Source organism: Clinocottus analis, unplaced genomic scaffold (assembly GCF_023055335.1).
Source record: "Clinocottus analis isolate CAN_PGR_092001 unplaced genomic scaffold, fCliAna1.0.p SCAF_10, whole genome shotgun sequence".
NCBI classification, from domain to species: domain Eukaryota; kingdom Metazoa; phylum Chordata; class Actinopteri; order Perciformes; family Cottidae; genus Clinocottus; species Clinocottus analis.
In genome coordinates this window covers 12,750,719-12,776,652 of record NW_027175821.1, presented here as the reverse complement: position 1 = coordinate 12,776,652, position 25,934 = coordinate 12,750,719, and the positions used below count along the sequence as shown (strand labels likewise).

The 25,934-nt window shown below is 39.5% G+C and overlaps 4 protein-coding genes across 13 annotated transcripts; 3 read left to right on the top strand and 1 right to left on the bottom strand.

The window, feature by feature from the left end:
• Positions 1-489: 489 nt before the first annotated feature.
• On the top strand, positions 490-3,147 carry arr3b (arrestin 3b, retinal (X-arrestin); the record flags this gene model as incomplete). The annotated part of the gene is made up of 13 exons (XM_068591363.1): positions 490-522; positions 685-745; positions 845-889; positions 991-1,184; positions 1,319-1,378; positions 1,475-1,548; positions 1,658-1,793; positions 1,882-1,966; positions 2,152-2,224; positions 2,420-2,557; positions 2,725-2,802; positions 2,951-2,974; positions 3,075-3,147. Coding segments are annotated over 13 exons (1,074 nt in total), but the record flags the coding sequence as incomplete, so codon positions are not given.
• Positions 3,148-5,522: 2,375 nt separating this feature from the next.
• Positions 5,523-12,887, top strand: rab41 (RAB41, member RAS oncogene family). Of its 9 annotated transcripts, none has more exons than XM_068589463.1 (8): positions 5,523-5,691; positions 6,790-6,848; positions 7,136-7,189; positions 7,483-7,588; positions 8,533-8,644; positions 9,603-9,696; positions 10,524-10,590; positions 10,926-12,887. In XM_068589463.1, the coding sequence occupies exons 1-8, from the start codon at positions 5,613-5,615 to the stop codon at positions 10,988-10,990; spliced, it is 636 nt and encodes a 211-aa protein (XP_068445564.1). In that variant the 5' UTR covers positions 5,523-5,612; the 3' UTR covers positions 10,991-12,887. The 9 variants fall into 9 exon arrangements, 8 of the variants coding, with proteins under 8 accessions (XP_068445564.1, XP_068445559.1, XP_068445580.1 ...); XM_068589458.1 differs by lacking the exon at positions 9,603-9,696 and adding an exon at positions 9,083-9,176; XM_068589479.1 differs by lacking the exon at positions 7,483-7,588 and adding an exon at positions 8,098-8,203 and having other exon boundaries at positions 5,527-5,691; positions 10,932-12,887.
• A 1,207-nt stretch (positions 12,888-14,094) lies between these two features.
• Positions 14,095-17,746, top strand: stard14 (START domain containing 14). Its single transcript, XM_068590509.1, has 6 exons — positions 14,095-14,327; positions 14,458-14,605; positions 15,367-15,470; positions 15,700-15,817; positions 15,922-15,974; positions 17,540-17,746. The coding sequence occupies exons 1-6, from the start codon at positions 14,166-14,168 to the stop codon at positions 17,744-17,746; spliced, it is 792 nt and encodes a 263-aa protein (XP_068446610.1). The 5' UTR covers positions 14,095-14,165.
• A 1,396-nt stretch (positions 17,747-19,142) lies between these two features.
• Positions 19,143-24,950, bottom strand: pdzd11 (PDZ domain containing 11). Of its 2 annotated transcripts, XM_068590523.1 has the most exons (7): positions 24,718-24,950; positions 24,336-24,475; positions 23,972-24,079; positions 23,081-23,221; positions 22,862-22,960; positions 22,547-22,607; positions 19,143-20,459 (listed from the first exon to the last, which is right to left on the bottom strand). In XM_068590523.1, the coding sequence occupies exons 3-7, from the start codon at positions 24,062-24,064 to the stop codon at positions 20,425-20,427; spliced, it is 429 nt and encodes a 142-aa protein (XP_068446624.1). In that variant the 5' UTR covers positions 24,065-24,079; positions 24,336-24,475; positions 24,718-24,950; the 3' UTR covers positions 19,143-20,424. The 2 variants fall into 2 exon arrangements, with proteins under 2 accessions (XP_068446624.1, XP_068446633.1); XM_068590532.1 differs by lacking the exons at positions 24,336-24,475; positions 24,718-24,950 and adding an exon at positions 24,196-24,325.
• Between the last annotated feature and the right edge of the window lie 984 nt (positions 24,951-25,934).

Here is a 25,934-nt window from a genome sequence, read left to right as displayed (position 1 = left end):
ACTTTGTCATCAAAATGTCAAAGTGAGTATTCAGGATTTTGACTCATTTGCTTATTAATTCAACAGCTCACGACAAACGGTTACTGGTTTACATTAGAGGTTACAAGTCACACCTTTTCCTGTCAATCACAACAAACCACCTGTGGCCAGATCCTCTGTGGACTAATTTTTTACTCTACACATTCACATCTATATTTACATTTATGTTGATTTACACTATACACAGTTATTTGTATTCTATTGCGTATTCTATTGCGTATGTATGTCAACTGTCATAGAAGAGTTACTATAATTCAACAAAAGTATTACACAAAGATAGTGTTTGCATCAGGGCAATATATATATATATATATATATATATATATATATATATATATATATATATATATATATATATATATATATATATATATATATACACACTCAGCAAGGCAACAAGAGTATTTATTTAAAGAATTAAATAATTCACTGCTTTTTTCTTCTCTTTTAAGGGTTTTTAAGAAGACCAGCGGCAACGGGCATGTAAGTTGAAGTGGCCTCTATAACGTAGTCATTATAAAGCAACCCCTTGGTCATAGGGAGGAGTGCGTTTTGTGTGTAGCTATTCCAACTCCCAGAAATAACTTCCGAACTCTTTTAACCTTGGCCGAGGAGTAACTGTTTCCTTTTCTCCATCTCTCTCAGATTGCTCTGTACTTGGGGAAGAGAGACTTTGTGGACAGTGTGGATTCAGTGGAATTAGTTGGTGCGTGACACAATGTTTGTTCATACATCCTCCAATCAAAACATACTGTGAATGCGTCTCTGTGTGATCGGATGCTCAGTCTTTTTCCCTCATTTGCAGACGGTGTTATTAAAGTGGACCCCGCCGGTCTTAATGGGCGAAAAGGTATTTTCATCTGATTCACATTCAATGAAAAAAGGTTATTGTTCCTCAACCTGAAGACGAGACCGAATATATGTATATATATATTTATCTTCTCATTGCAGTGTTTGTCTACCTTGCATGTGCCTTCCGCTATGGAAGCGATGACTTGGATGTTATTGGGCTGTCCTTCAGGAGAGACATCTGGATACAGCGTGTTCAGGTGTATCCACCTACAGGTGCAAGCGCAGCCAAAACGCCCATGCAGGAATCCCTCATGAAGAAAATTGGAGAGCAAGGATGTCCCTTTTCCTTCCAGGTGAGGGATTATAACGCACTCTCTTTTCATATAACATATTAACGGTTCTTCAGACAAACATTACATTGATCAAGCACATATCTTTACTTCACCTTTACTAATGTTATTCATCAATGTATTTCTACTTGTTTCAGATGCCACCAAATCTCCCATGCTCAGTCTCCCTACAGCCTGGGGAAAATGACTCTGGCAAGGTACTACTGTCCATTTCCATGATCCATTTTTACTCTTACACACTACTCTAAATGCTTGACAAACAATGTATTTATTTGTCTCTTGTCCTGTTGAAGGCTTGTGGTGTGGACTTTGAGGTTAAAGGATACATTTCCGACATAGCAGACAGCCCAGATGAAATTGACAAGAAGTATGTTTGCCCAAAGCCAAACCATTAATTCAGCCAATCATGTGTTACGTTAAAGAACACATAGAGGGTTAAACCTGATTATCTTTGCCTGTGCTTTCTGTGGTCTTAGGGACACGTGCCGCCTGATGATTCGCAAAATACAATTTGCACCAGCTAACAACAAGCCCGGACCCAAAGTTGATATAGCAAAGCAGTTTATGTTGAGTGACAAGCCTGTTAACTTGGAGGCCTCCCTTGAAAAAGAGGTACATTGAGTTCATACTATAGTTTGTTACAACATATATAAATAACTATTGCCATAAATGTTTCAACTAAAATGATTCTTGCATTTAGATTTATTACCATGGAGATCCAATCACCGTCAATGTAAAAATCAACAACGAAACCACCAAGGTTGTGAAGAAAATCCAAATTATTGGTGAGCAGGATGGGAAAGAAAAAAACGCTGGACTGAAGTTAAAGTCCTGAAAAAATGTGTTTGTGTTGTAAGTGTGAGAGAAGAGAAAAGGTATGGGTGAAAGTATCTGTGGAGAATGTTTGGGTATCTGTTAAAAAGTCACACATTTAAACAGATCATTCTCACACAGCTATTTCTTCTTTTAGTTGAGCAGCTCACAAGTGTGGTGCTCTACTCATCTGATAAATACACCAAGGCCGTCTTGTCCGAGGACTTTGGGTAAGACGGTCACTGTATCAATGGAGGCTCACTAGCAGGATTTGAGAATACATTCCATGAATTCATGCATTTGCATTTTTTGATAAATTAGATATTTGTAAATCCTTGTAAGAATTACATTCTCAACTCCAATTAAATAAATTCAAAACATCTTCAAAACATGTATTTATTTTTATATTTCACTGCTAAACACAGGGAGACAATTAACGCCAACTCTTCATTCGAGAAGTCCTTCCAAATAACCCCCCTGCTGGCCAACAACAAAGAGAAGCGGGGTCTCTCAGTGGACGGTCGGCTAAAAGACGGGGACACCAACCTAGCATCCACAACCCTGTAAGCCCCAACGAGCTCATCCATGAGCTTACTGTGAGCCCACGACTGCTTCCCATCCTCTTATGGAGAGGTGGTGGTGATACAGCTCTACGTCGTATCATCCACTTAAAGTGTCTTAGACCAAGTCCTCAAGCTCCGAAAGCTTAACTATTTCCGTCTCCTCACAGGAGTCAAGGAGACAAGGAGATGCAGGGAATCCTCATCTCCTATAAAGTCAAGGTCAATCTAATGCTGGCCGGCGGAGGGTAAGGCTCAACTGAATATTACAGAGTCATGCATGATACTTCACATTGTGCAGACTAATGGTTTCTTCTATTGCTCTCGCTCTCTCTCTCTCTCTCTCTCTCTCTCTCTCTCTCTCTCTCTCTCTCTCTCTCTCTCTCTCTCAAAAAGCCTTCTGGGCGGCTTAACAGGAAGGTAAATATTGATTGCATTTCATCTATGGTCACATGGTATCAGTGTGAATAATATATAAATAACTGGTTTATTTTTAATGATAAAAACTTCTAATTTTCAGCGATGTCACTGTGGAGCTTCCTCTGACTCTGATGTCCCCAAAACCTGCAGGCGAGTGCAGTCTTTTTGCATAAAATTGCCATTTAAATACTTCCTGAAACATTCCACTTGAAGAAAAAGAAAGAGCATTTATTAACTATTTATTAACTTGTCTATGTTAAATGTCATGTCCTCTCCTCCCTTATCCTTTTACTGCATATCATTGCTGTATCCTGAGCAGAAGTGTAAGTATAAACTAGTCTATATGAATGTATTGTGGTTGTGATGTTGGTTACATGCTGCTTATATTTGTGTCCTATGTATGTTTGTGTTAAATAAACCACAGCCAATTGGATTAAAACCCTCATTAGTTCAGGTGAGGTGACATCCAATTCAATGCCTTTTACAACGTTCACTTCTTCAAGGGCTACAACTCATATGAAAGCTGCAATGCTAAATTAAGTTCATATATATATATATATATATATATATATATATATATATATATATATATATATTTATATATATATATATATATATATATATATATATATATATATATATATATATATATATATATATATATATATATATAAAACAATAAATTATTGTTTTATTTGTTATCACAAGACATGATGGCCCTTAAATAAGTGTTTCCTCCTAGAACCGTATTGTTTTTGTGTGAAATATTCGTTTTGGACCCTTGTTTCTCCACCTCCATGTTGTCAAGAATTCAGAGTTGCAATTGCTGTATATCCAATTAAATGGAATGCTTTACGTGAGATATCTTGTAATGTTATGTTGAACTCACAGAATCGGCTGTTTGTCCGTTTTATGCCAACAGGACAGACGTCTCTCTTGAGGCCGAGGGTTGAGATGACGAGCAGAGGAACATCACCTCTCTGATGGTGAATACAGAACAAAAAGGAACTCAATACCAATGAAGAAAAGCACAAAATGTAATTGAATCACTAGAACGTGTTTTTTTTTTTTTTACCTGAACATATAAATGATCATGAGGCATTACCGTGAGAGCTAAAAAACAGTCGCTAAAAAACAGTCGAAAATGTTCATAACAGCTGCCATTATAGCATTGAATAGAAATAAGCAAGTAGTGTATATCTTGCTTTGTCAAAAGAAATGTTTTATAGACTTTTCTTTCCATGTGTTATGATTACCAAACCTCTCATTATCTTTCGTCTTTATTTCTGTCATTAGAGCCATGATATATTACGACTGAATGTGCAGCTGTGGGATGAACATTCTCAAAATCCTCCTACTCGTGTAGGACAAAAAAAGTTAATAAACTCGTTGTTTTTCCCCAATTAATCCATTGTTTGTTTATTGTGCTCAGTATTTTTAGTTCAAGGCTGAGAAACTGAAAAATAATTCCATGACAAAGTTTGTTACAACAACAACAAAAAATATTAAATTACATGAAGAAAAAAAAAAAGGCTCATACCGGCCTTTTGGGTTCAAAGCTCTTAGAATGAGTTTGTTCAATACAATAGTAACACTTTTATTTTAAGCTAACTGTGTCCATTTTATTTGGGATTAAAGTGAACAACCACTGACACACAAACATTTCTTTGAAAAGTTGCAGAAAACCGCTCTGACTGATACAGCTAAAGATAGAAGATATAAAATTAGCTATCTTTTTGCCACATTGATGCACTTTAGTAGCCCAGTTGCTCCAAAACTGTGACCCAAATAGAAAACCAAACACTAGTATAGAGAGCCTTCCTCTTCATCTGCTTCTTCCTGTTCCAAATGCACCAAACATGCACCAAACACACCTTGTTACAGAGCTTCCAAAAATGCCACAACAACTTCCAACGTGAGATATTTGGGTCACATCTTCGGGAATGAACTAAATGGTGATGATGATGTGCAGTGGCAATGTTGCAAACTGTATGCACAAGCCAATATGCTGGCACATAAATGTAATATGATTATGTTAAAACGTCTCCCCCCTGCCTCTCTCTCTCTCTCTCTCTCTCTCTCTCTCTCTCTCTCTCTCTCTCTCTCTCTCTCTCTCTCTCTCTCTCTCTCTCTCTCTCTCTCTCTCTCGTCATATGTTCCCATTTGTTATGCTGTCTTGAGGAATGCGGTACACACATTTAAATGTTGATTGACTGCAACAAAAAAGAAAATGTAATCATAAAGGCCTTAACTGAGCCAACACAAAGTGATGCAAGATATTTGTCTGGCTTTTGGAAACATTGGAACAAATGTGATTTGTAATTTGAGATACTATCTCAAAATAATGACTTAGTTTTCTATAATAATGAGTATCTCATAATTATGACTTACAGGATCTTAATTGTTTCGTCACAGTAGTTGAAATGGGCTTCTTTGCACAATATCAATGCATCCAAACGTAAATATGGACATGCGATAAGGTTTTACCATCTATGTTGCCTCTTGGTTGCGCTGTTTCTCTTCTGTGCGGTTAAGAAAACAACAGCGCGAGCTCGGGATAAAGATACTCGCTCTTCTCCGGTCTAGGCGTCACATCAGCAGCCAAGTCGGCTAGTTAGCAGTTTATCTTTTGGACAAAATGTCAACCACGACCGGCGGCGGAGAGTTTGGCAACCCTTTACGAAAGTTCAAGCTCGTCTTTCTGGGTGAACAGAGCGGTGAGTGGGGGACCGGCCGAGGCGCCGTCTGCTCGGATGTAGGGATTATTTTACAAGAAGTGTGCTCAGATTAATCTGACGTTAGCTCGCTAGCTAGCGCTTCCTGCTAGTCGGCTGCTGGCGAGCCGGATACAGTTATCCGCCGGCGATAAGAAAAATAGTCAGTTAATATTCCCGTATTGACCTGATATTCAAGAGAAATTAGGAAAAAAAGATCGTATAGCTTTTTCTCCTCGCTAGTGATGATGTCATTGTGTAGCTAGCTAGCTAACGCTAACTCGGCGAGCTACCCAAAACACCTCGCGTTTAAGCGTTAAACTCTCACGATACATTGAACATAACGTGACTGTTAGTGATTTAGCAACACACACGTGTGTGTGATGTGTGATGTGGTGATCACTGTCCTTCCAGTTGCCACTAGTTTGGGATGCAGCCTTTAAGCAGTGGATGCTAGTTGTGCTAGATTTAAATACTTCATTAGTATTCTTCACTACTTAATTAAAACCCCGATGTGGCTTTTGGGACTTTAAGAACCGTCGCCTCCCAACACGAGACTCCCTTAAACATTAATATAATTCGCTGAATTGATCCGTATGTCTGTCATTGCAGCGCCTTTTCAACTCCCTGCCGCTAACGTAGCTGTTAGCTTCTTACGGCAGCATCTTGCGGAGCCACGTCGGCCAGTGAGGTCGAGACCAGTCGGCCTTTTACCCTTTAACGTCAGCTCGCGGGGACACTGACATCACGACACGTTATTTTATTGGGAGGGGGTCGTCTCACATGGTAGTGACGGCCTCTCTTCACCAAACAAATACAAGAAGTCGAGCCGTTTTTCATTTTCCAAAATGTTGTGGCTCCACCCATATTGCCAGCTCAGCGTGTGGGTTCAGCGTCCACATTGCATCAACGATTATTACAGCTCTGCTCACCGTGTGTTGCCACGGATGCATTGATTTAAAAAAAAATAAAAAATCATCATACAAGACAAAATGAGATTGGATATTATATGGTATTTAATCTTTGGCGTTTTGGTCTTTGACTGAATGGTATTTGATCATCAGGATCAAGTCTTAACATGTCTGTTGCTGTGTTTTACAGTTGGGAAGACCTCACTCATCACCAGGTTTATGTATGACAGTTTTGACAACACTTATCAGGTAAAAACATATGTTACACACTATGTTGCAGAATTTGTGTCTATATGGCCTGTTCCAAAAGATAATGGTCATATGACTTGTTCAGGGCATATGTAATCAATAACATATACATGAATCATGACTGTTGATCATCCAGCTCAAGATCCTTTGCTAGTGTGCATAATTATATTGTTAACAATTGTACCTTCCCCTGTTCTCTTCATACCATGACATACAATGTTTATATATATAATGCATTATCATTATTGCGCCTATACAATTGTTTTAATGCAGTGATTGTCTTACAGGCAACAATTGGGATTGACTTTTTGTCAAAAACCATGTACCTAGAAGATCGTACGGTAAGCCCTATATATTTTATTGTAATTCTCATCATTCCCATTGGCATAGTTTAAAAATGGCTAGAAATGCTTAAAGCATGCATTTGCTTTATATATAATAGGCATCATTTATTTCCCTTTCACCATTTCACATTGTTTTCACATTATCCTAGATTTTACTATTCATTTTGTTTGGCATGCGGTCATGTTTCTAGCTTCCATCGTTATTTTAAGTTTTTGTTTTCCTTCCATCCCCTGACTGGGTCATGAAATGCTCCCCACCCCTTCCACATTCATTTCACGGCTGGCCACAGATTCGGCTGCAGCTCTGGGATACAGCCGGACAGGAGCGTTTCCGCAGCCTCATCCCCAGTTACATCCGCGACTCAGCCGCTGCTGTGGTGGTTTATGACATAGCCAGTAGGTATCATGGCCTCACTTCCTTGTCCTTTCGCTTAGAATGTGGAAGGGCAAAAAAATAAAAAACATAGCATTTACTAGCTGGGAAATCCCACTGGACAGCATGAGAGTATATTCCAGAGTGTTTGCATCAGCCAGAGTGATACTAATGCATTTCTCCAGCACTGTGCAGTGGGGGTGTGTGCTTTCTAAATGCTGTTCCAGATGAGGCTGATTTTAAGGAATAACAAAACACTGTCTTCCGATGTCACCTCATGGGCAGAAATCCTCTGAAACAGCCTAATAATGATTCAACAGGGCATACTTGTACATGTCTTATCAGCATAACGCTGGTCATCTCTGACCCTTCTGCATTTGAATGATTCTCCCCATTTCTCCATAAATGTCCATTTTCATCTCTGCTGCTTGGCTTGCAGTTCCTTTATGACTGTCCTATTCTCCACGTTCTTGTTCTGCCTTCCCCCTCTTTATCTCCTTGTCCTTTTCTTTCCCTCCGTTATAATCCTCAGGTCCGACTCCAGCTTTGGGACACTGCTGGACAGGAGCGTTTTCGTAGCCTAATTCCCAGCTACATCCGTGACTCTACCATTGCCGTGGTTGTTTATGACATCACCAGTGAGTCAGGGCTGTACTCTAACCTTTCTGTAGGGGTCTGCAGCAGTTTAAAGGAAGTTATCCTGCCATAGTTTCGCCTTTATGTGCTTCTGCTAATAACTTTTAATATATTTTCCTTCTTCAAGCTTCTTCTCTTGATACTTTTTCTTACTAACACAACAACTCTACAAGCTTTTTTTTCTTAAAATGCGCTGCCTTTTTAATGAAGAATAATACCTGCTTGAGCACACTTTTAACTATAGCTAAAATACCAAATGTGTTATGTCTTTTAGGGCAACATGTGGTTGATGTGTGTACAGTAATTCTGTGTTTTGTTTTTTCATCCACAGATCTGAATTCATTCCAGCAAACCTCAAAGTGGATTGATGATGTTAGAACAGAGAGAGGAAGTGATGTCATTATCATGCTTGTGGGAAACAAAACAGACTTGGCGGACAAAAGGTACATGGTTGTGTGAGATGTGTGAAAGATTGTAATTATTTTATTATTCTAGTTACAATAATTGATAAATAGACTGCATGTTTATATTTTTACTACAATTAGAAAATTCATAGCATTTAGATATTTTAGTATATAAACTGCCAAAGCCTGGAGTCCCACATTTCTTCCCTTCAGTGCATCTCATCCAAATTTGACTTATCATCTCATAGCATTTTACATACATACAGCCTTTTTAGTAGTGATTTTAGTGATTTATTTGTATTTTTTTATGATTTGATTATATTTGTGTTCTGCCTTTTTTTTCTTTGCGTTTACTTTTTGTTTCCTTTCCTGCTCTGTTCTCTCCATGTCATTTTGATTTTATTTTTTTTGTGTGTGTTTCCCTCAACACCACACTCCACACCACTCCCTCCCCCTCACTTCCCGGGACCATGGCAGGCAAGTTTCTGTTGAGGCGGCAGAGAGGAAAGCTCGAGAACTCAATGTGATGTACATAGAGACCAGTGCCAAGGCTGGCTATAACGTCAAACAGGTTGGTGTCCAGCAACAGCAAGTTGTAATACTGACAAATAGTCCTTGCAGTCATAATGTCCTTTAGGTTAGGGAGGCCTACCTGTGCCGTCTGGGGTGTACAACTCCTCCATGCGCTCATGATATGGCTCAGAGTGTGGCTGATGAATGAATGAGTGCTCCGAGTCGTTTCCCCGCTGCTTCATCTTTACTCAGCACAGCAGCTTCTCTCCCTTCGTCTTCTTCCCCGTCTGTCCGTGTTATAACTAAACTAACCTCTCTCTCTCTCCCTCACAAAAAAAGATTCTGTGTTGAGCTCTTCTTTGTTTCTCTCTCTCTCTCCTTCTATATCCATCTCTTTTCTCTCCTTTTGGCCTGTCCTCTTTGCGATGTTTCTTTCCATATCTGTCTGTTCGTCCATATCCCCCTTCTACTTCTACCTGAGCAGACAGATCACCACGGAGGAGGGTGAGCAGAGAGCTAAGGAACTGAATGTCATGTTCATTGAAACCAGCGCAAAGACTGGCTACAATGTCAAACAGGTAGAGATTCTGCTCTCAAGGTAGTTTCTGCCCGCAAAGTCTACACTTAACGCTTTCTGCCTTCTTTTCTCCTCTTGTGACTCATCATGATTTGTCTTGGTATTCCTAGTCCCTACTATATCAGTTGTCTTCTCCTCTCCCCCCACACCCTGGGCCTTGCTTTTAGATATTTCTCTATTCACTTGGTCTGCACAGGTTTTTCTTCCACTGTGCTTACTTGTTCTCACGTCCTTTTATTGTCTGATCCACTAAAACTTCTGCAGCTTTCAAAATGTGTTTGTGTCTTTTAATATTTTTGCTCAGTGGAGGAGTTTAGCACGGCGACCTGCAATTTTTATGCTGTGTCGCAACCAGCAATTACAATCACATTTTGTATCGCTGCTTGAACTTCTTGTGCCTGTTACTCAATGAAATACATTATTGAGGAATGACTACTTTGATCACTTTCTGTCTCTAATGTGTAGAGCCTATGTGATGGTCGGGTGTATATGCTATATATTGTGAGGCAATTTGATTCATTGTGTTTATACTGGGGGAACTATTCCTTTAATATGGCTGGTTGTATTTGGCTTTTGTGGGAAATAAATGATTGCATTATGGGAAAACAGATTATCAGGATTGATTTATCAATGTAAAAAGACAAATATACATTAGTGGCTGATTATTTTTGGTACATGCCATTTCTCTGTTTAATTTTTGAAAACATTTACAATGTCATAATATAAGTACATGCACTGTGCTAGATGTGTTTATCCAACTCAATCACCCCTAATAAGTAGCTTTTACAAACGTGTTTAATTGTTGAATCTACTGACTTTGTTTTACAGCTGTTCCGTCGTGTCGCTGCTGCATTGCCTGGGATGGATAGCACACCAGAGAAAAGCAAAGAGGACAGTATCCTTTTCAATGCATTTCAACAGAAGTTGTTGTTGTTATTGCCACCATCAGAATCATTTATTGGTTAAGTATGTTGCATATACAAGCAATTTAACTCTGTGAAAGGTGCATAATATAGATATGGAATAAACGAATCAAATATAATAAAAGCAATAGATATAAATTGGTTAACAACAAACCATGGCTAAACCATGGATACCATGGCAAATAGAAAAGCTAGTAACAAATAACTCTGTAGAAAGTGTTCACTGAGAAGATGGCAGCCAGATAGCGGTGCAAGAAATACTGAAGTGAAATTTGCAGATTCATTGACGATGTTACTTAACACACAGTGATCGACATACAACTGGAGAAACAGCCGGAGATGACCGTCACCGAGAGCAGCTGCTCATGCTAGTACACCTCACCCTCGCCCAGCCCGTCTCCTCCCCACCAACAGCTTGTCTCTCAGTGGCCACCGTCTCCACCCTTGGCGCGCTGCCTCTGGGGCGGAGGACCTGTCTTTTTCTTTTTTCTCCCCTTTTCAACTCAGTGACTTTTCAGAGTAATCGTGTGGATGTGCATTACTGTATTGAAACAGATAATCTGGGGGGGAAATGGTTCAAAAGTAAACATTTAAAACAAGGGATAAGTTAAATGATATGATCAGATTTTTATCCAGTTGCATGGCATTATATAGGATTGCAGACTGACATAGCTAACCGCTCATGAGTTATTGCACAGTTCGGATTCTTAGTGCTGTTGCTCTTGTCATTGTTGTAAAGTAAAACTGCTTGGGTTTATTTTAATGACTCTGCAAAGTTGAGTTCTCAACCCATCGTATTTTAGTTTTTTTATTATTAATGGAGAGTTTGCCTACAACTATTCCATCCCTCAGATGACTGATTATTTCTTGACTTTGTCTTATTTTGAGGAAGTAGAGACAGGATCTTACAGTGAATTGACATCATTGCTAACCATCATTTTACCGCATTAAGCTCAAATGAAATAGGGTCCTTCATTGGGTATTATTTATACCGAACACATCTTAAACTGCCAAATACAACTGTGTGTTAGCAGACCAAATATACATACATTGAGACTTCATTTAAAACAGGGCAAAAGGGACATGTAACCAAACAATGAGGCAATAGATCATCAAAGGAAACTGTCCCGAGTTCACTTGAATGGATACTAACCTGAAGCTGTGTCTGCATTAAAACTAAAGTAACTGTCTTTCCCAATTGTTAAATTAGCTACGCGCATACTAACATGTCTGAGGAGTTTTCCTTTATTAGATGCCCCTAAAAAAAGAAAAAGAAGCCAGTGTTTAGCTTTTTTCACGCCGATGGAAAGTTGTCACTTTGGTTGCTATGATGTACTCACCATCTCATTGATAATTTGTGTTGTGTTGATTACACTATTGCAAGAACATGCAGCATGCTCACCATGCAGGATTTATATGGATAAGAACACAGATGCCTTGCTTGTTTGTTCACCAATGTTGTGCACTGACTCAAGCCACAGTATTGTAAATTATAAAAGAAGCCGGCTGACTGGTTCATGGCTTCACTAGTTGTTTTGTAGAGCTGGTAGATAAGCGTTTGTCCTCAGATACAGCTAATGCTTACTAACACCCTTGCTGTAAAATAAAAAGTGCAGAAGTTAGTCGCAGTATCCTTTGCTGTAATGCTATCACCTGTGTTGGACCGTTGGTGTTATGTGTTTATTTATTTTGTTACTTGGACATACAGATAACATTGTATGCTTGACCAAAAGTACAGAATTTTACACGCATGTTGAAAATGTTTTTATTTATTGTTTATCATGTCTGCCGAGGCTCCATCTACAGGCGACACTGTTTTTTCCTGTCTCACACTGTGCGTGTGTGTGTGTGTGGACAGTAGCTTGGTTTACAGTCAAAAGGTAAAGGCTGCACTGTCTCCAGACACACACATAAACACAGTTTAACACAAACCAACTAATTAGCCATAGCACAACAAAAGACACTGGTCATTTGCTGAAGCTTGTTTTGAAATGTCAACGTTTTGAAATGGATTAAACACTTTTATGTAATTGATTATATCAAACGACCATTTTAACATGAGCAGTTCTTCTATTACTTGTCACTGACTAAATACTCAGCTTTGTGCTATTCTGAATTGTGTCTGTCCATTTGAAATATGCTGTCTACTCGTCTTTAGCAACGTTTGTGTGAATAATGTACTATTACTATGTGATGTATAAAAAGGAGAGTTAATGAAACACAAGTGTAGGCCTATCACATGGAATAAAATAAAGATATTTCACCAAAATGTAACAATCTGTGATCCTTTTTTGTCCAAAGCACGTTCACGATTTTCTCATTTCCAATGCTGTGGATCAACAAACATTGGTGCTCTGCACATCCGGTCTCTATGCGAAACTGTACAGTTCGTCAGTTGCATGTGAGAAACCTGTTGTGTCACAGAAGTAGACTGAAACTCATTTGGCAATGCATCAGAGGCATGTCGTGTAACTGGAAGGTGTGGCTAGTTATGGACGTTAGATTGCATAACGTTTGCTACTTTCTTGATTTAGATCTTCACCCAAAATATATTAAAAACATGAAAAAAACTGAATGTATGAACCGGGGTTTCATAAGTCTATCTGTCAAGATGCATACACACTGGCCTGTGTTCCACCGTGATTTTTTTTTTCCAAGATCTCTTCTGTCATGCACTTTTTTTTTGTTTTACTATAGTAAAAGTATACATTTATTAACATCAATGTAAAATTACAGTACAAAAAGTAAAAGCAGTTATGCAGAAAGGCCCCATTTCAAAGGAATATAGTTTGTAATGACTGGATTTCAATATTGATTAATCTGTATGTATCACTTTAATGTTGAAGCTGGTAAAGGTGAAGCTATTTCAGAAAAGCAGCCATGTGTCATACATTCCCAAGAGAGGCTTCCTCTCCATCAACGCGGGGGTATATTGAGAAAGGTATTTGTACACTTTGAAGCAAGCAGATGCTTAAACTAACTGCAGACCGAGTCATTATTGCACCTTTGTTTTTTGTTCGTGTGCTTTTATTGTTTAACATTTGCAGTCGTGATGTTACTCTGTTTTCATCAACACTGAGCAATTCGCACCCACCCACTCCCCCGAGCAGCCCACGGCGCTCTGCCTACCTACTATACGTACTGCCTTTTGTGTATCTGGCACACTTTCTGACAACTACACACCACAACACTGCTCTTTGTCATTTTATTTATGCCCCTCTGATGCCATCGCTCACCTGCTGTAGCGGCGTGGTCGTGTAAAAGTAACTTACATTAGACTACATAGCCTTTCTCGTCGTTTTTTTTTTTTTTTTTGCGATACCTGCGTCGCACACCTGGATTCCGGAAGGGCTGTGACGTCAGCGAGAGAGGTGCCTGGAGGTATGACTCAGGAATTCAACACGCACACTCTCATAAAAATCCTGCTCGACTGGATTGGTGACCGGCTCGCTTATATTCGGGTCGCCGGAGTCACAGAGCCGCAGAAACTCAGCACGTTGTTGTGTGTCAGATTTATTTTCAGAGGAAAGTAGTTGTTCACTGAAATATGTCTATTTTACCCGACAAGGCGGCCTTTGCTGACTTCAGGAAGCAGTGTCTATCTACGGACAATTGGTCCAACAAGTATGATAAGCACGGGATGCAAGTGTGGGTCGAGGGCTCTCTTGCAAATAAAGGAAACAACGTCCCGAAAGTCCACAAGATCAAGGTAAGTCCCTTTTTTAACTGCACCTTTTAGAAAAGTACATGTCAGGACGTCACACGTGTCTCTGTGGCCTCTAACACCTGCGTGTGTGTGTGTGTGTGTGTGTGTGTGCGTGTGTGCTTTCTTTTTTTAGTGTAAAATGACCATTAAAGACGTGTCCGCTGCCACCATGTACGACGTGCTTCACGACGGCTCGTACCGTAAGAGTTGGGACCCCGCCATGTTGGACAGCTTTGACATTGCCCGGCTCTCTGCGAACGCTGATGTGGGCTACTACTCATGTGAGCACTGCTCTCTGCTCCGGGTCTCTTTGTCCTGGGGCCAGTCCCTGAGTTCCCACCTGTTAGACACACGCACTGACAAGGGAAAGTGAGGGATTGGAGTTGGATATTCTACTTTTTCCACTGGAAGAATAGTGCTTTTCCAACACGGTCCATGATTTTAAATCAGTGCTGATAGTTATTTGTTTTAAGAGCAAGTTCTCGATGTTTTTATTTAATGTTAATATTGTTTTATTTATATCAAAGTGCATGTATAAATAACCATATAGTTTACTAACATGTCTGGGGAGGAATAGGAAAAAACTTTTTTTTAAGTAAATAAAATGGCTTAACGTACATTTAAAACTAAAACCAGGAAAGGCTCTCCGATATAAATAACAGAACATTATGTATTTAAGAACCTTAGTTTAAGCACTGTGTTGTTGTCATCATGAAATATGAACGATGCTCCCATTAGTTCCCTGTCAGCAATCACTCCTGTCCATATTTACATACTCAAACGAGATTTGTTTTTCTTTCAGTGCATTACAGTGCTGTCTCCTTTCTTCTTGTTTTTGACTTCCATTGTAAATTAATCAGAATCAGTTTCTTCCGTTGGCATGCTGGTCAGCTGCTGAAGCCCCCGGGGTTAGAGCTGGAGTGCCCTTCTTGTCTCGCTGGTGTATTTATTGCCATAACAAGGGTGCACTTGTTGAGCCTAAGGTTGTGTACAATGAAGGACCGCAACGTAACCAGTTTTTTGTCTTTTTTCTCTTCTGCAGGGCTTTGTGCAAAGCCCATAAAGAACAGAGATGTGGTATCTCTGCGTTCGTGGCAGGTGACGGACGACGAGTACATCATCATCAACTTCTCAGTGAAACACCCGGTACGCCACCTCCTCCTCACCCTCCCACTGTCCTTGAATGTGTCATTTCTACATCTCTCTGAGACCTATTGAGTTAATGTTTTGTGTGCATAGTTTTTTCTACGCACACTTTTCTTAACCAAGGTGGTGTCGCATGTGCACATCGCATAACTCGTTCAATGACTTGAAAGAGGTGTTTGTAGTTAAAACAGGTTAGGTTTTCTCATGAAACAGTTTTGATTCATTCCAGAAATACCCTCCTCGCAGTGATCTCGTGAGGGCCATCTCCATCATCACTGGATATTTGATCAAGCCCACAGGACCCAACAGCTGCATTTTCACATACCTTTCACAAGCCGACCCCAAAGGTACGACCACAACCAACGCTCGCACGATTCTTTTTCAAATTGGGAAATCCTGTCAGGCATTTTTAGGGCTGCTGTTTTATAAGTTTTGTCTCTTTTTCTTCCAGGTTCACTTCCCAAGTGGGTGGTAAAACGAGCTTCTCAAGTTCTCGCTCCACGAGTAAGTGACGCCACAAACAAAGAAAAGTTTTGATAATATCTAGTAGCAGCACTGACGTTAAATATACAAACTGTATTATTGTGTGGGTGTGTGTCTATGAGGTGATTAAGAAGCGTGTAATAGGTGTGTGCCCTCATGAAGGAGGGAGAGTTTCATGTGTCTTTAAAGGACAAAGGTAACCATAGAAACCCAATTTAAGGGCCCGTCCTGGTTAGGTTGCCGACAAAAGAGTCTCTCAACTCGAGCTGTTGGTCTCTCTTTCTGCAAAACTTGTTCCCCAGGTTTCATATCCTCCGCAGATTGATACTACTCAGAACAAAGTGTACAAACGTTTGTAACAAGCTGCCGTCGAGACGTTTACAAAAAAGAAACATTGACTTTCTAAAGACTAGAGGCAGTAACTCACAACTAGGTCTAGTAAGCAGTGAGTAAGCAGAGATTGACCATAAAGTAATCCCTAGTTGGAGATCACTTTTAGTCATTTTAGAGGAATAAATAAAACAACAATATGAAACCAAACAGTAATCAAACAGGCAAAAAAGATCAAATCTCAAAAGGTCAGAGACACACAAAAAAAAGACCGGAATAACAAGCCTGTATGTAATTTAAAAGATGATACTATTTCAGCCAGGTTGTACTTTAATAAGTAACAGCAATGAACAAAACACATCTAACAAAGTGCATTTATTTAAGCAGGAGTGCTTTTGTTTATAGGGACTGGATGGAGTAGTGCTGCGAACTATATTCACTGTGGATTAATAATTTGTCTGTAAAGCGTCTGAACAAAGAGAGAAGTGTCCACCATCCCAGAAGGCAAAAACCTGTTCATTTTACTCCTAAAATTATTAATATATTGTGAAAATAGTTGCTGATTAAATTGTTTCAGTTACAGATCAGAGAAGTACTAAGAGAAGATATAAGAATATAAATAACCTACAGTGTCAAACAGACATAGCAGCTCATACGGTAGTTAAACAGTAAAGGACTTTAACTTAGTTCTCCACAGCAGAAAAAAACAATAATGATAATGATCAAAATAATATAAAAACAGAAATAATAAACAACTCAAATCTAATAAAACGTTAAAAGATCCATTCTAAAAAAGTGGGATTTAAAAAGAGGAGATGGAGTTTGCAGGTCTTTCACCTTTTACCTAACAAGGAGCAACACAGTCGGGGATCTCAGGTTTGGGGCGAGGCTTCCCGGCGCTGTTTACGCAATTAATAGATGTCTCAATACTAATTCTACAAAAGCAGAATTTTGCTTAATTTATATTCAAAGCAGCAGGTTGAAGTCAAGACTGTCTGTCCCTGTAATGGCAAAGGCAAGATAGCCATGGTTTGAATATGACTTTACCATTAAGATAATATCTTAGTTTTTCTGTAACATTTAACTTGTGTATAGGCTGTCAGAGTTGTAAACCCTTCGATTTATGTGGCAAGCGGATGCACAAGTCAGTTACTCAGTACTTGGTGAGCCGCTTTTATCTTCTGCTCTGTTGACTGAGAATGAAGGTGTGGTATGACCCTTATTGTCTCTGATTATGGTCTCCTCTCTCCCTCTAGGTGTTGGAGTGTATATACAAGGCGGGAAAGAACTACCCCGAATGGAAACAGCAGAATTCTCCCGACCAGAAGCCCTGGTTGTACCCGGAGCAGAGCACCCTGGAGATGATGGACCCCAAGGAGTTGTCGATACAGAGAGCCGACTCGCTCGAAAACGTGGATGAGAGTTTCAAAGTGGCCGCTCAGGACAGCGAGGACAGCAGCTAAATCGCATCAAAGTGATGAGGGGGGGAGGGGGGTGAAGGGTGTATATGGAGGAGGGGGACATCGGAGGATAGACTGTGTACAGTTTATACTCACAAATTGAATATGACTTGAGACCTCCGACTCTCTTCGACGTTGCCCCAAATGCTCGTGAATACATCCGGTTTTCCAAAGCCATGTGCCTTTCGGGAGGAACAAGAGCATGAAGTGTTTACAGCGGTTTTAGCAGACAGATATGAGCACCGATCAAATTCACCACGTTGAAGTAAGCTAAACATCTCTCCAGTGTTCGCCGACATGCTCTAAAACTCCTCTTTATTTTTGTACAGACTTATAGGTGTCAGGGCTTAAATGTGTCTTAGTTACAGCACTACACTTACGACTGGTCTTCTCAGGCCTTGTTTTAGTTGTAAAAAAACACATGAACACATTTTAAATGAAGAAATTAAGCGTGGTTGTCCACTTTGCCTTTACAAATGACTGTGAATGGAAATTAGATTAGGTACTGCCAGTGGTGACAATAGAGTGAAGTGGAATTTGTTATTTTTCTTTGAATGTCATCTCGAAAGCATCTAAGCCAGATAGTTTAGATATGTTTTATTCTGTTAAATCAAATTGAACGGCTGTTTTCAGTTGAAACATTCTTGTTAACTGGAAACCTATTTTGGTAGAAAGGTTTCTGGTTCGTGCCGCACTCTGGGCGTCGGCCTTGATTGTGTTTGTTCAAGAAGTTTTAAGGCTTATTGCAAAATATTTCACTGTCACTTTGTATTGCTAACCATTAAGTTTATTTAGTTATGATTAATGAGCAACTATGTTTAATGCAGGAAGACTGTTTGAAGGTTCAATGTATTTATTTCATATGTTATGCAATCAAAGGTTTAATGTAATGCTTATTTTAAGTTATACAGATGCTAGACTAGTTGACCTCTCAGAATGAAAATCTGGTTATGATGTATTCTAGCAAGTTTGCATTTTGTCACTTTGAATGACTTTACCTGAAGGATTGAAATGACCATAAAGGATATCTTTTATATTATTTAAGTTTCTGATGAAGTTATGATGGAGGAAAAGCCCTGGAATGAAGCCTTGCAGGCTGAGCTGAAGTTTTTCTTCTTAAGATGATTGATGTGGAATGTTGCATGGGCTTCACTTAAAAAAGAAAAAAAATAACCAACCTAATTACTGTCATTGACTGCATTCTTCTTAAGATGACAATCAAGTCCAGGGAGAAACCAACCTGCAACGTGGAACACGTTTATCTGCTTAAACAAAAGCAAACCGGTCCATTTCCAGCTGGGTATGGCTCTTAATGTACAAAGAAAAGGTTACCATGGTTCAAAAGGTTTCATTTATTTTTACCATGTCATTGTGGTGCTGAAAAAAAACTGTAACATCGTCAGATGGAACACCAAAAGTCATTTATTTTATGAAAGTAGTGTACAAAATAATGAAGACAGTGTTGAGATAACAAAAAAAATAAATTTACTGTTACTATCACGCTGCAATAACATGATTTCTATAATGTTCCAATGTTTACTATACTCCCAGACCTTGGATCATCTCAAAATGATAGAAGTACCCGACAGGCTTCAGTTGGATTTAAATGATAACATCAGTCACCTGATTACAGGTTTTACTATGATACGAAGAGGCAGGGTGCAATGTGTAGCTGTCATGCACGGTAACATGTTAGAAGTTACAGTTCGGCACCTCACATACAGTTCATAAATTACATCATTCAAATATTCAGGCCAGAAGCAGGATATGTAAAATGAGCATGTATGAAACATGAGCAGACATTCGACAGTATTTAAGTACCAATAGCAGTCGCTGAGCTGTAGTTACACAACTTAATATTCAATAGACGATTACAAACTGTTCAATATTTAAAAACTGGATGTACAGTTTGTTCACAGTGATATTAAGATCAGTGATATTTACCATAAGTCTTGCACCATTATTTGCTCTTAAAATACATCTCTGTAGCATGTACACGTAAACACACTCAGCTAGCAAACAACATAAGAACCATGATATGCTTTTGAAAGCTACAGGAAAAGCTAGTAAGTGAGTTCAAATGATTTCATCAAACAAAAACTGAACATTAAACATTTCATGACGGTAGGATTTACAGGTTGATGCATTAGGTTTAGGGAGGTGTACCTAATAAATAAGTAACATGTGCGTCTACTTCATATCTTTGTCATGAAGGCAGATGTGTACAGTACACACAAGTACTACTCTGTACTTGATCAAAATACATGTCTAAGACTACAATAGAAACATTAATTATAGGGCTTGAGGAAAAGCAAATGCAGGGTCTATGAACATTATGCTTGACTAAAAAAATATGTATCAGTTATATAATTTATAATGTGAAATGTCTATCTAGCATCTGCTTATACAGTTTCTGCCTTGACTTCCTGCGAATACATCCTGATAGAGTAGAAATCGTCATGTATCCCAGTAGATTAGGGAGTGCTCTGGTAACTGGGCGACAGAGAAAACTGAGTATATAACAGAGTAGATATTGTCCGTACATGGAGGACTTTGAATGAGGCTGTTAGTCATACATCAGTCATCTCGGGGCTGAGACAGCATGGAGGCTACAGTCTGTAGGAGGAGGATGACGAGCAGTGACGCAGCTGTCCAACCTCTCTCTCTCGCTCTGCTGCCACCTAATGTACAGTCCTCTCCTTCTGCCTCTGATAGTCTGGTAGAAGAAAACACAAAACATTACAGTATGCCATCCTACCAGTATGATTTGATGACGAGTGACTAAAAAGCCTGTGCAGTGAGATCAGCCAGATAGTTTCATCTTGGCTGATCTCCGCTGCCGACAGCGAAGTGCTGACACGCTTCATTTTCCTGAGCTTTGTTCTCCAAGAAGCAGATATGATCTTAAAGCTTTTCTCTATTGTCTTTTTTTAAATGCATGTACTGTAGTAGTGGCATTCTGGAGAATGATAAAAGGCACAATTCAAGTTACAGATTAAAAACGGGGATTGGAATCCGTTATCACACTAAGTTCTACTTATCGTACAGTTTTCTCAGTCATTGCTCAGATCAGAATTTAAATTTACAAAAACATTTGTTGATCTCATAATCTAGTCACATGTACACATCGTAAAAAGCAATTTCTCATTTTAAACAAGTTGCAAATACTTTGGCACATTCATGAAAGGATTAACTGTTTCCTACATTATCAATTGTATGTTGATCAACATGTGCTATAGTGGTTCAGGCATTAGTTCATTACATAAGTCATTACATGCACAATGGTTGAACCAGTTATAATTCCTTAAGCATAAAGTCTATACATTTTTAATCAACCGTTTTTTGTAAATGAATAGTGAATCTTGACTTCCACCAATGAAAAGAATTGTGTGAGCCGTAGTTCACACAAAATAGCTCAAAGGTTCGTCTCATGAACCTTCAGTTGGCATGAAATAAAGACGACGCACAACACAGGTGTTGGAAGAAAAAGGTTCCCGATTAGGCCGAAGACGCACGAGGGTTTCTGTTAGTGGGTCATGATGTGTATTTAAGAGGTGGTCCTTTGAGAGATCGTTGAGCAGTCTTGGATATGAAATCAGTAAAGTAACACGTTGTGTCTCTGCCTCCGCTCCTTCTTTGAAGAATAAATGTTCCTGTTTTAATGATTTTACTCCAAGGTGTCGAGTGAATATCTCTAACATATTTGGTCCTTCCGAGCCGGACTCATCACCTCCTCACTTCTCCAGAAACTCAAGGCCTGATACCGAACATAGGGTGTCTGTGACTCTGAGAAAGTCCTCCGCCCTAATCGCGCAAAGAGAATATGGTGTGTTGAGAGGCCAGGACTGACTGGAGAGTAGAGGAATGACAAGAGATCTGTATTTGACCGACCAGAGGAAGAAATCATTACAGAGGTGTGCGTGTGTGTGTGTGTCTCCTTTTGTTTCTCGGCAGGTTTTTGTCTCCTAATTTAACATTGGAAATATTGGGGGTGTTAATTGGAAGGACGGTTAGATTTCATTCCAGGGGATCCAGGGGATTATAAAACTATCGGCGGAGAACACTGGGCAGGATGTCCAAACTTTCTCAAAATTATGGTAAATAAATGTCCAGAGAAGACTGAAATCAGACCAGTCACAACTACAAAACATCTATTGATGATGTCACCACCGCTCTGAGCAGTACAGATCTTAATGCGAATGTGGTAAATGAGTTCAACATAACTACATTCAAAGAGGCTCTAAAGACTAAAAACCGGGTTCACTGATGAAATGTGTGGCTTGAGTGGATGAGGTGCTCTGCAGACAGAATTAACTTGTTTTATTGTGTAAACTTGTGCCCATCTCGAGCAAGTCTAGGAACAATGCTGTTCCGTAATCTTCCCTTTGTGCCATGCAGAGCAGTCTTATAACACATTACATCACAGGCAAGGTCCAACCTCCCTTTTTTTGCACATGTTGAGGATGCGTCAAAAAATAGAGAAATGTACCAAAGTGATGTAATGTAACACCAGACAACTAGTCAATCTTAACTTATGTTTGTTTTCTGATGCGGTTTAAGGTTTTTTTTATAGAAAAATCTTGTTATAAACAAAGCAAGAAAGCAGCGCTATATATCATCAGTCAAGAAAAAAACAATGAAACTTACAATTCAAGGTACATGAATTCAGCGGTTATACATAGCCACAAAACAGTGATTGGGCCATCAAAGACAAAGTAAGAGTGCAGGACAGATTCTTGATGCTGTGCGTTAGAGATTGTTGTCATTTTTACATTTGATATGATTTTTCAGAGTAATACTTACTGTAAGGAAAGAAGCGAACCCTCATCAGTATCTCTCGCGCAGTCTTCAGAATATCTACAGCCTTAAGAGGATGAAGGGATGAACTTAATGCAATATAATAAAAATATATATATAAAAAGCTGTTAATTTATAGAGGCATTTTTTTTTATATTTACATATTGAAATGGGAATTAAAATATTGAAATATGTAACTTGGCACATTCTAAAATAAAGGCTCATTTCACACAGACATCTTGTTCCGACTACACTGAAGACTTAGTAGATACTGTATAATAATGGAATGAATGTCAAAGTGAAAGTACCGCTCTTACTTACTCTTGAGTGCTCTATGTCTTGGAAATCAACCTCATTCACAGAAAGAACCTGGTCTCCCTCCTGCAGACCTGCTCGGTGGGCATCTGAGTCTGGGACCACCTGCCATCACATTACAAACAAATAAGAAATCACGATGTGGAAACAATTAGTCGGCAGTACTACAAACTTCAATTAATGGCAGTAAAAGCCGTACCAAACACCAGGGCTACAAGCACACACCTTGGATATAAAGATTCCCAACTGTGACGCTTTGCCCCCACGGATGTTGAAGCCCAGCTGAGCTCCTGGAGGTTTCTTCAGTACAATGGTACGAGGCAGGAACTGGGTAAGCTCATTGTTGTAGTCAGGGTGATGAACCCGCTGACAAAGAAAAAGAAAAGCTGACACAATACAACGAGAACAGTGGCATGACATGCATTAAGGCCCTGCGAGCCTGATTCTATATACACCCATTGATTCATTAGGAGAACTCTGATAACCTGCAGTTATGTTAAAGGACATCACAAACCAGAGGACTGAGAACATACTCAGCTCCACACATTAATCTGAATTAGCAAAACAGCTATACACGCTTAGTGTGAAAGTTAAATTACAAACCTATATAGTTCCTATACATTAGAAATCTTTTGAACAGTAGATTGACAAACAATCTGAATTCAAGATCCAATTATTTGCTTTTTGCAGCGCTTTGAACTGCATCACATAATTTTCACATAGTCTGTCAGCTGTGAACAGGTCCTTAGTTAATCTTTTCGTTCATCCACTGATTCCTGGTCAGTGACTTTCTCTATGTTGTGAGGTGTCTCCAGAGTTGATACAAGTCTCTTGTCTTTCACAAGGACACATGGGGAAGAGACTAGTCAGCTATCTGTGACCACAGACCAGAACGATTAAAGACACCAGTCACATCCCACCGTTACACATTGAGAGGCGTCACCTGTCATCGTGTGACCGAAGTTTCATACTAAGGTCCTGTGATGACATCAGTCTCCATAACTGAGAAACTGAAAACACCCACCTATCCCCTGGTAAACACCTGAAGATGCAGTTGTAAGCTTTAGAGTAAACAACAACTACGAAACGGTTGTAATAGTATGTGGCACAACTTACCTCCTGCGGGGCTATCCATGCTGGTGGGTTCTCGTATGAAGGCAAGAATACCACCGGGAGCTGGTAGTCATCATAAGGGATTTTCTGATCCATTGTTTATGAAAACCCCTAACGACAAAACATGTTTACATTGTTATGAAAAGCTCTTTAAAATCTAAAGTACCGCTTGTTATAAAAAAATTTTTTAAAAAGATGATAGCTCGCTCAAGCTAACGCTAGCTTACTGGTAAACTCCGGTACAAGCCTGCTCTGCTCTTTTCATCACACTTTAACTAACATTCACCATCATGTGGACTATAACGACGAATATAGTGCGTAACCTCTGAAGGAAAAAGTGCGGATTGAAAACAACAAAATGTCTCACCTGCCAGTCTGAAGACGAGCAGGAAGCCTTTTTCATGTGTGAACGCAGTGACTGCGGTTTCCAGTGAAGTACCGCCACCTAGTGGCAGGGAGTAGTCACTGCAGCGTGCTGTTTTCAAAGAAAACTAGAAAGAGCATTTCCTGCAGAAAATGAGTTGGAATGCAAAAAGCAGAAGCTTATAGGTGAAATATTTGAAAGAAATAGCTGAATATAGCTGAACGTAGTGGAATATAGTTTAAATTAGCTAAATTTATTTGAAAATGAAAGAATAGCTGAATATGTGAAAACAGCTGAATATATGAATATAGCTGAAAATAGCGGAATAGATGAATATATAAATAGATAGCAAATAATTACTGAAAATATAGAAAAGGCAAAATACCTGCTGAAAAAAGTTACAGTTCAAAATCATTTAATTGAACTGTTGAAAATCCTTGTCATTTAAATGTATAATTGGAAAAGTTGAAAGGAAAACTGCATCATCTAAATCAGGCGTGTCAAACACGCGGTCAGACCCGCCAGGGTGTCCAGTCCAACAGAAGAAGAAAAAAAAAGTTTTTTTTAAGTCAACGTTAGCCATAGGTGGGGTTTCAACCACTGATCTTCTGCTTCTTAGACGGAGTTCAAACCATTGATCCACAGGCGCACCTGATGAGAGCTCTGATATTATTGGGTTGCACAGTTAAATCTCAGAATGTGAACGTCAGTGAAGCTATTCATCCTGACGTCTGTAACCAAAGTGACCTGCACACACGCGCGCACACACACGCGAACGTGCACGCGACCATAATAACACGTTAGCGCGACCGTTTTACGCGCGTGCACGGCCGTTCACGGGCGCGACCGTTCACGCGCGTGCACGTGCGCACCCGTTGGCGTGTGCGGCCGTTTACGTGCCTGCAGCCTGCAGATGCACAGACCAAAGAGCTGCTGCTGGGGACGGACCTGCTCTCCCATTCAGTCGGACCTCAACACGTCTGAATCTGTTGGATTCCTGTCGACGGCAGTTTTGAGCTATAAATTATGCCCAAAGAGTATACGGTTTGGAGTAGAGGGCAAGTTTAAAATATGTGTATCGCCAGGTGCCCTCGCTCTGAGTATGACGTCACCCGCTGTTAGCTGCCCAACACACAATAATAACAAAGGCAGAAAAGGTGCGGAAAAAACATAAAACGAAAACGCAGACAGTTAACTATAAAACACTATAAAAGATATCAAAAAAGCTGAGTAATACAGTAATAGCTAAACGTTTTGTCAACATTTTAAAGGTGAAATGGTGTCTCGAGCTGAAGGCATGACAGAGCCTTTACCTTTTGAAGTTTAAGAGTTGAAAGTGGATTTGAAGATGTTCTTCATTGGAAACCATTCATTTTTATTTTGATAAAAAGCTGCATAATTTTAAAATTTGAGAAAATATGAAAAATGTAAAAGCGTAGATTAATAGCTAAAGGTTTTGTCAACATTTGAATTTTAAAATATTGTCTCTAGCTGAACGTATGAAGAACCTGTAAACATTTGAAGTTGAACATGAGTTGAAGATTTCCCCATTGGGTCCCATTGTAAAAAAGATGATTAAAAAATCATAAAAAGCTTAATAAT

What these genes read in the sequence shown, in the direction of transcription:
- stard14 (XM_068590509.1), top strand. Translation starts at nt 14,166, where the DNA reads ATGTCTATTTTACCCGACAAGGCGGCCTTTGCTGACTTCAGGAAGCAG. An exon ending in ACTTCTCAGTGAAACACCCG is followed by an intron (nt 15,471 to 15,699) that starts GTACGCCACCTC and finishes GATTCATTCCAG; the next exon opens with AAATACCCTCCTCGCAGTGA. An exon ending in TTCACAAGCCGACCCCAAAG is followed by an intron (nt 15,818 to 15,921) that starts GTACGACCACAA and finishes TTTTTCTTCCAG; the next exon opens with GTTCACTTCCCAAGTGGGTG.
- pdzd11 (XM_068590523.1), bottom strand. Translation starts at nt 24,064, where the DNA reads ATGGATCAGAAAATCCCTTATGATGACTACCAGCTCCCGGTGGTATTC. An exon ending in TGGGAATCTTTATATCCAAG is followed by an intron (nt 22,961 to 23,080) that starts GTGTGTGCTTGT and finishes ATGTGATGGCAG; the next exon opens with GTGGTCCCAGACTCAGATGC. An exon ending in AAGACATAGAGCACTCAAGA is followed by an intron (nt 22,608 to 22,861) that starts GTAAGTAAGAGC and finishes CATCCTCTTAAG; the next exon opens with GCTGTAGATATTCTGAAGAC.
- rab41 (XM_068589463.1), top strand. Translation starts at nt 5,613, where the DNA reads ATGTCAACCACGACCGGCGGCGGAGAGTTTGGCAACCCTTTACGAAAG. An exon ending in CTTTCTGGGTGAACAGAGCG is followed by an intron (nt 5,692 to 6,789) that starts GTGAGTGGGGGA and finishes TGTGTTTTACAG; the next exon opens with TTGGGAAGACCTCACTCATC. An exon ending in AGAGAAAAGCAAAGAGGACA is followed by an intron (nt 10,591 to 10,925) that starts GTATCCTTTTCA and finishes CTTAACACACAG; the next exon opens with TGATCGACATACAACTGGAG.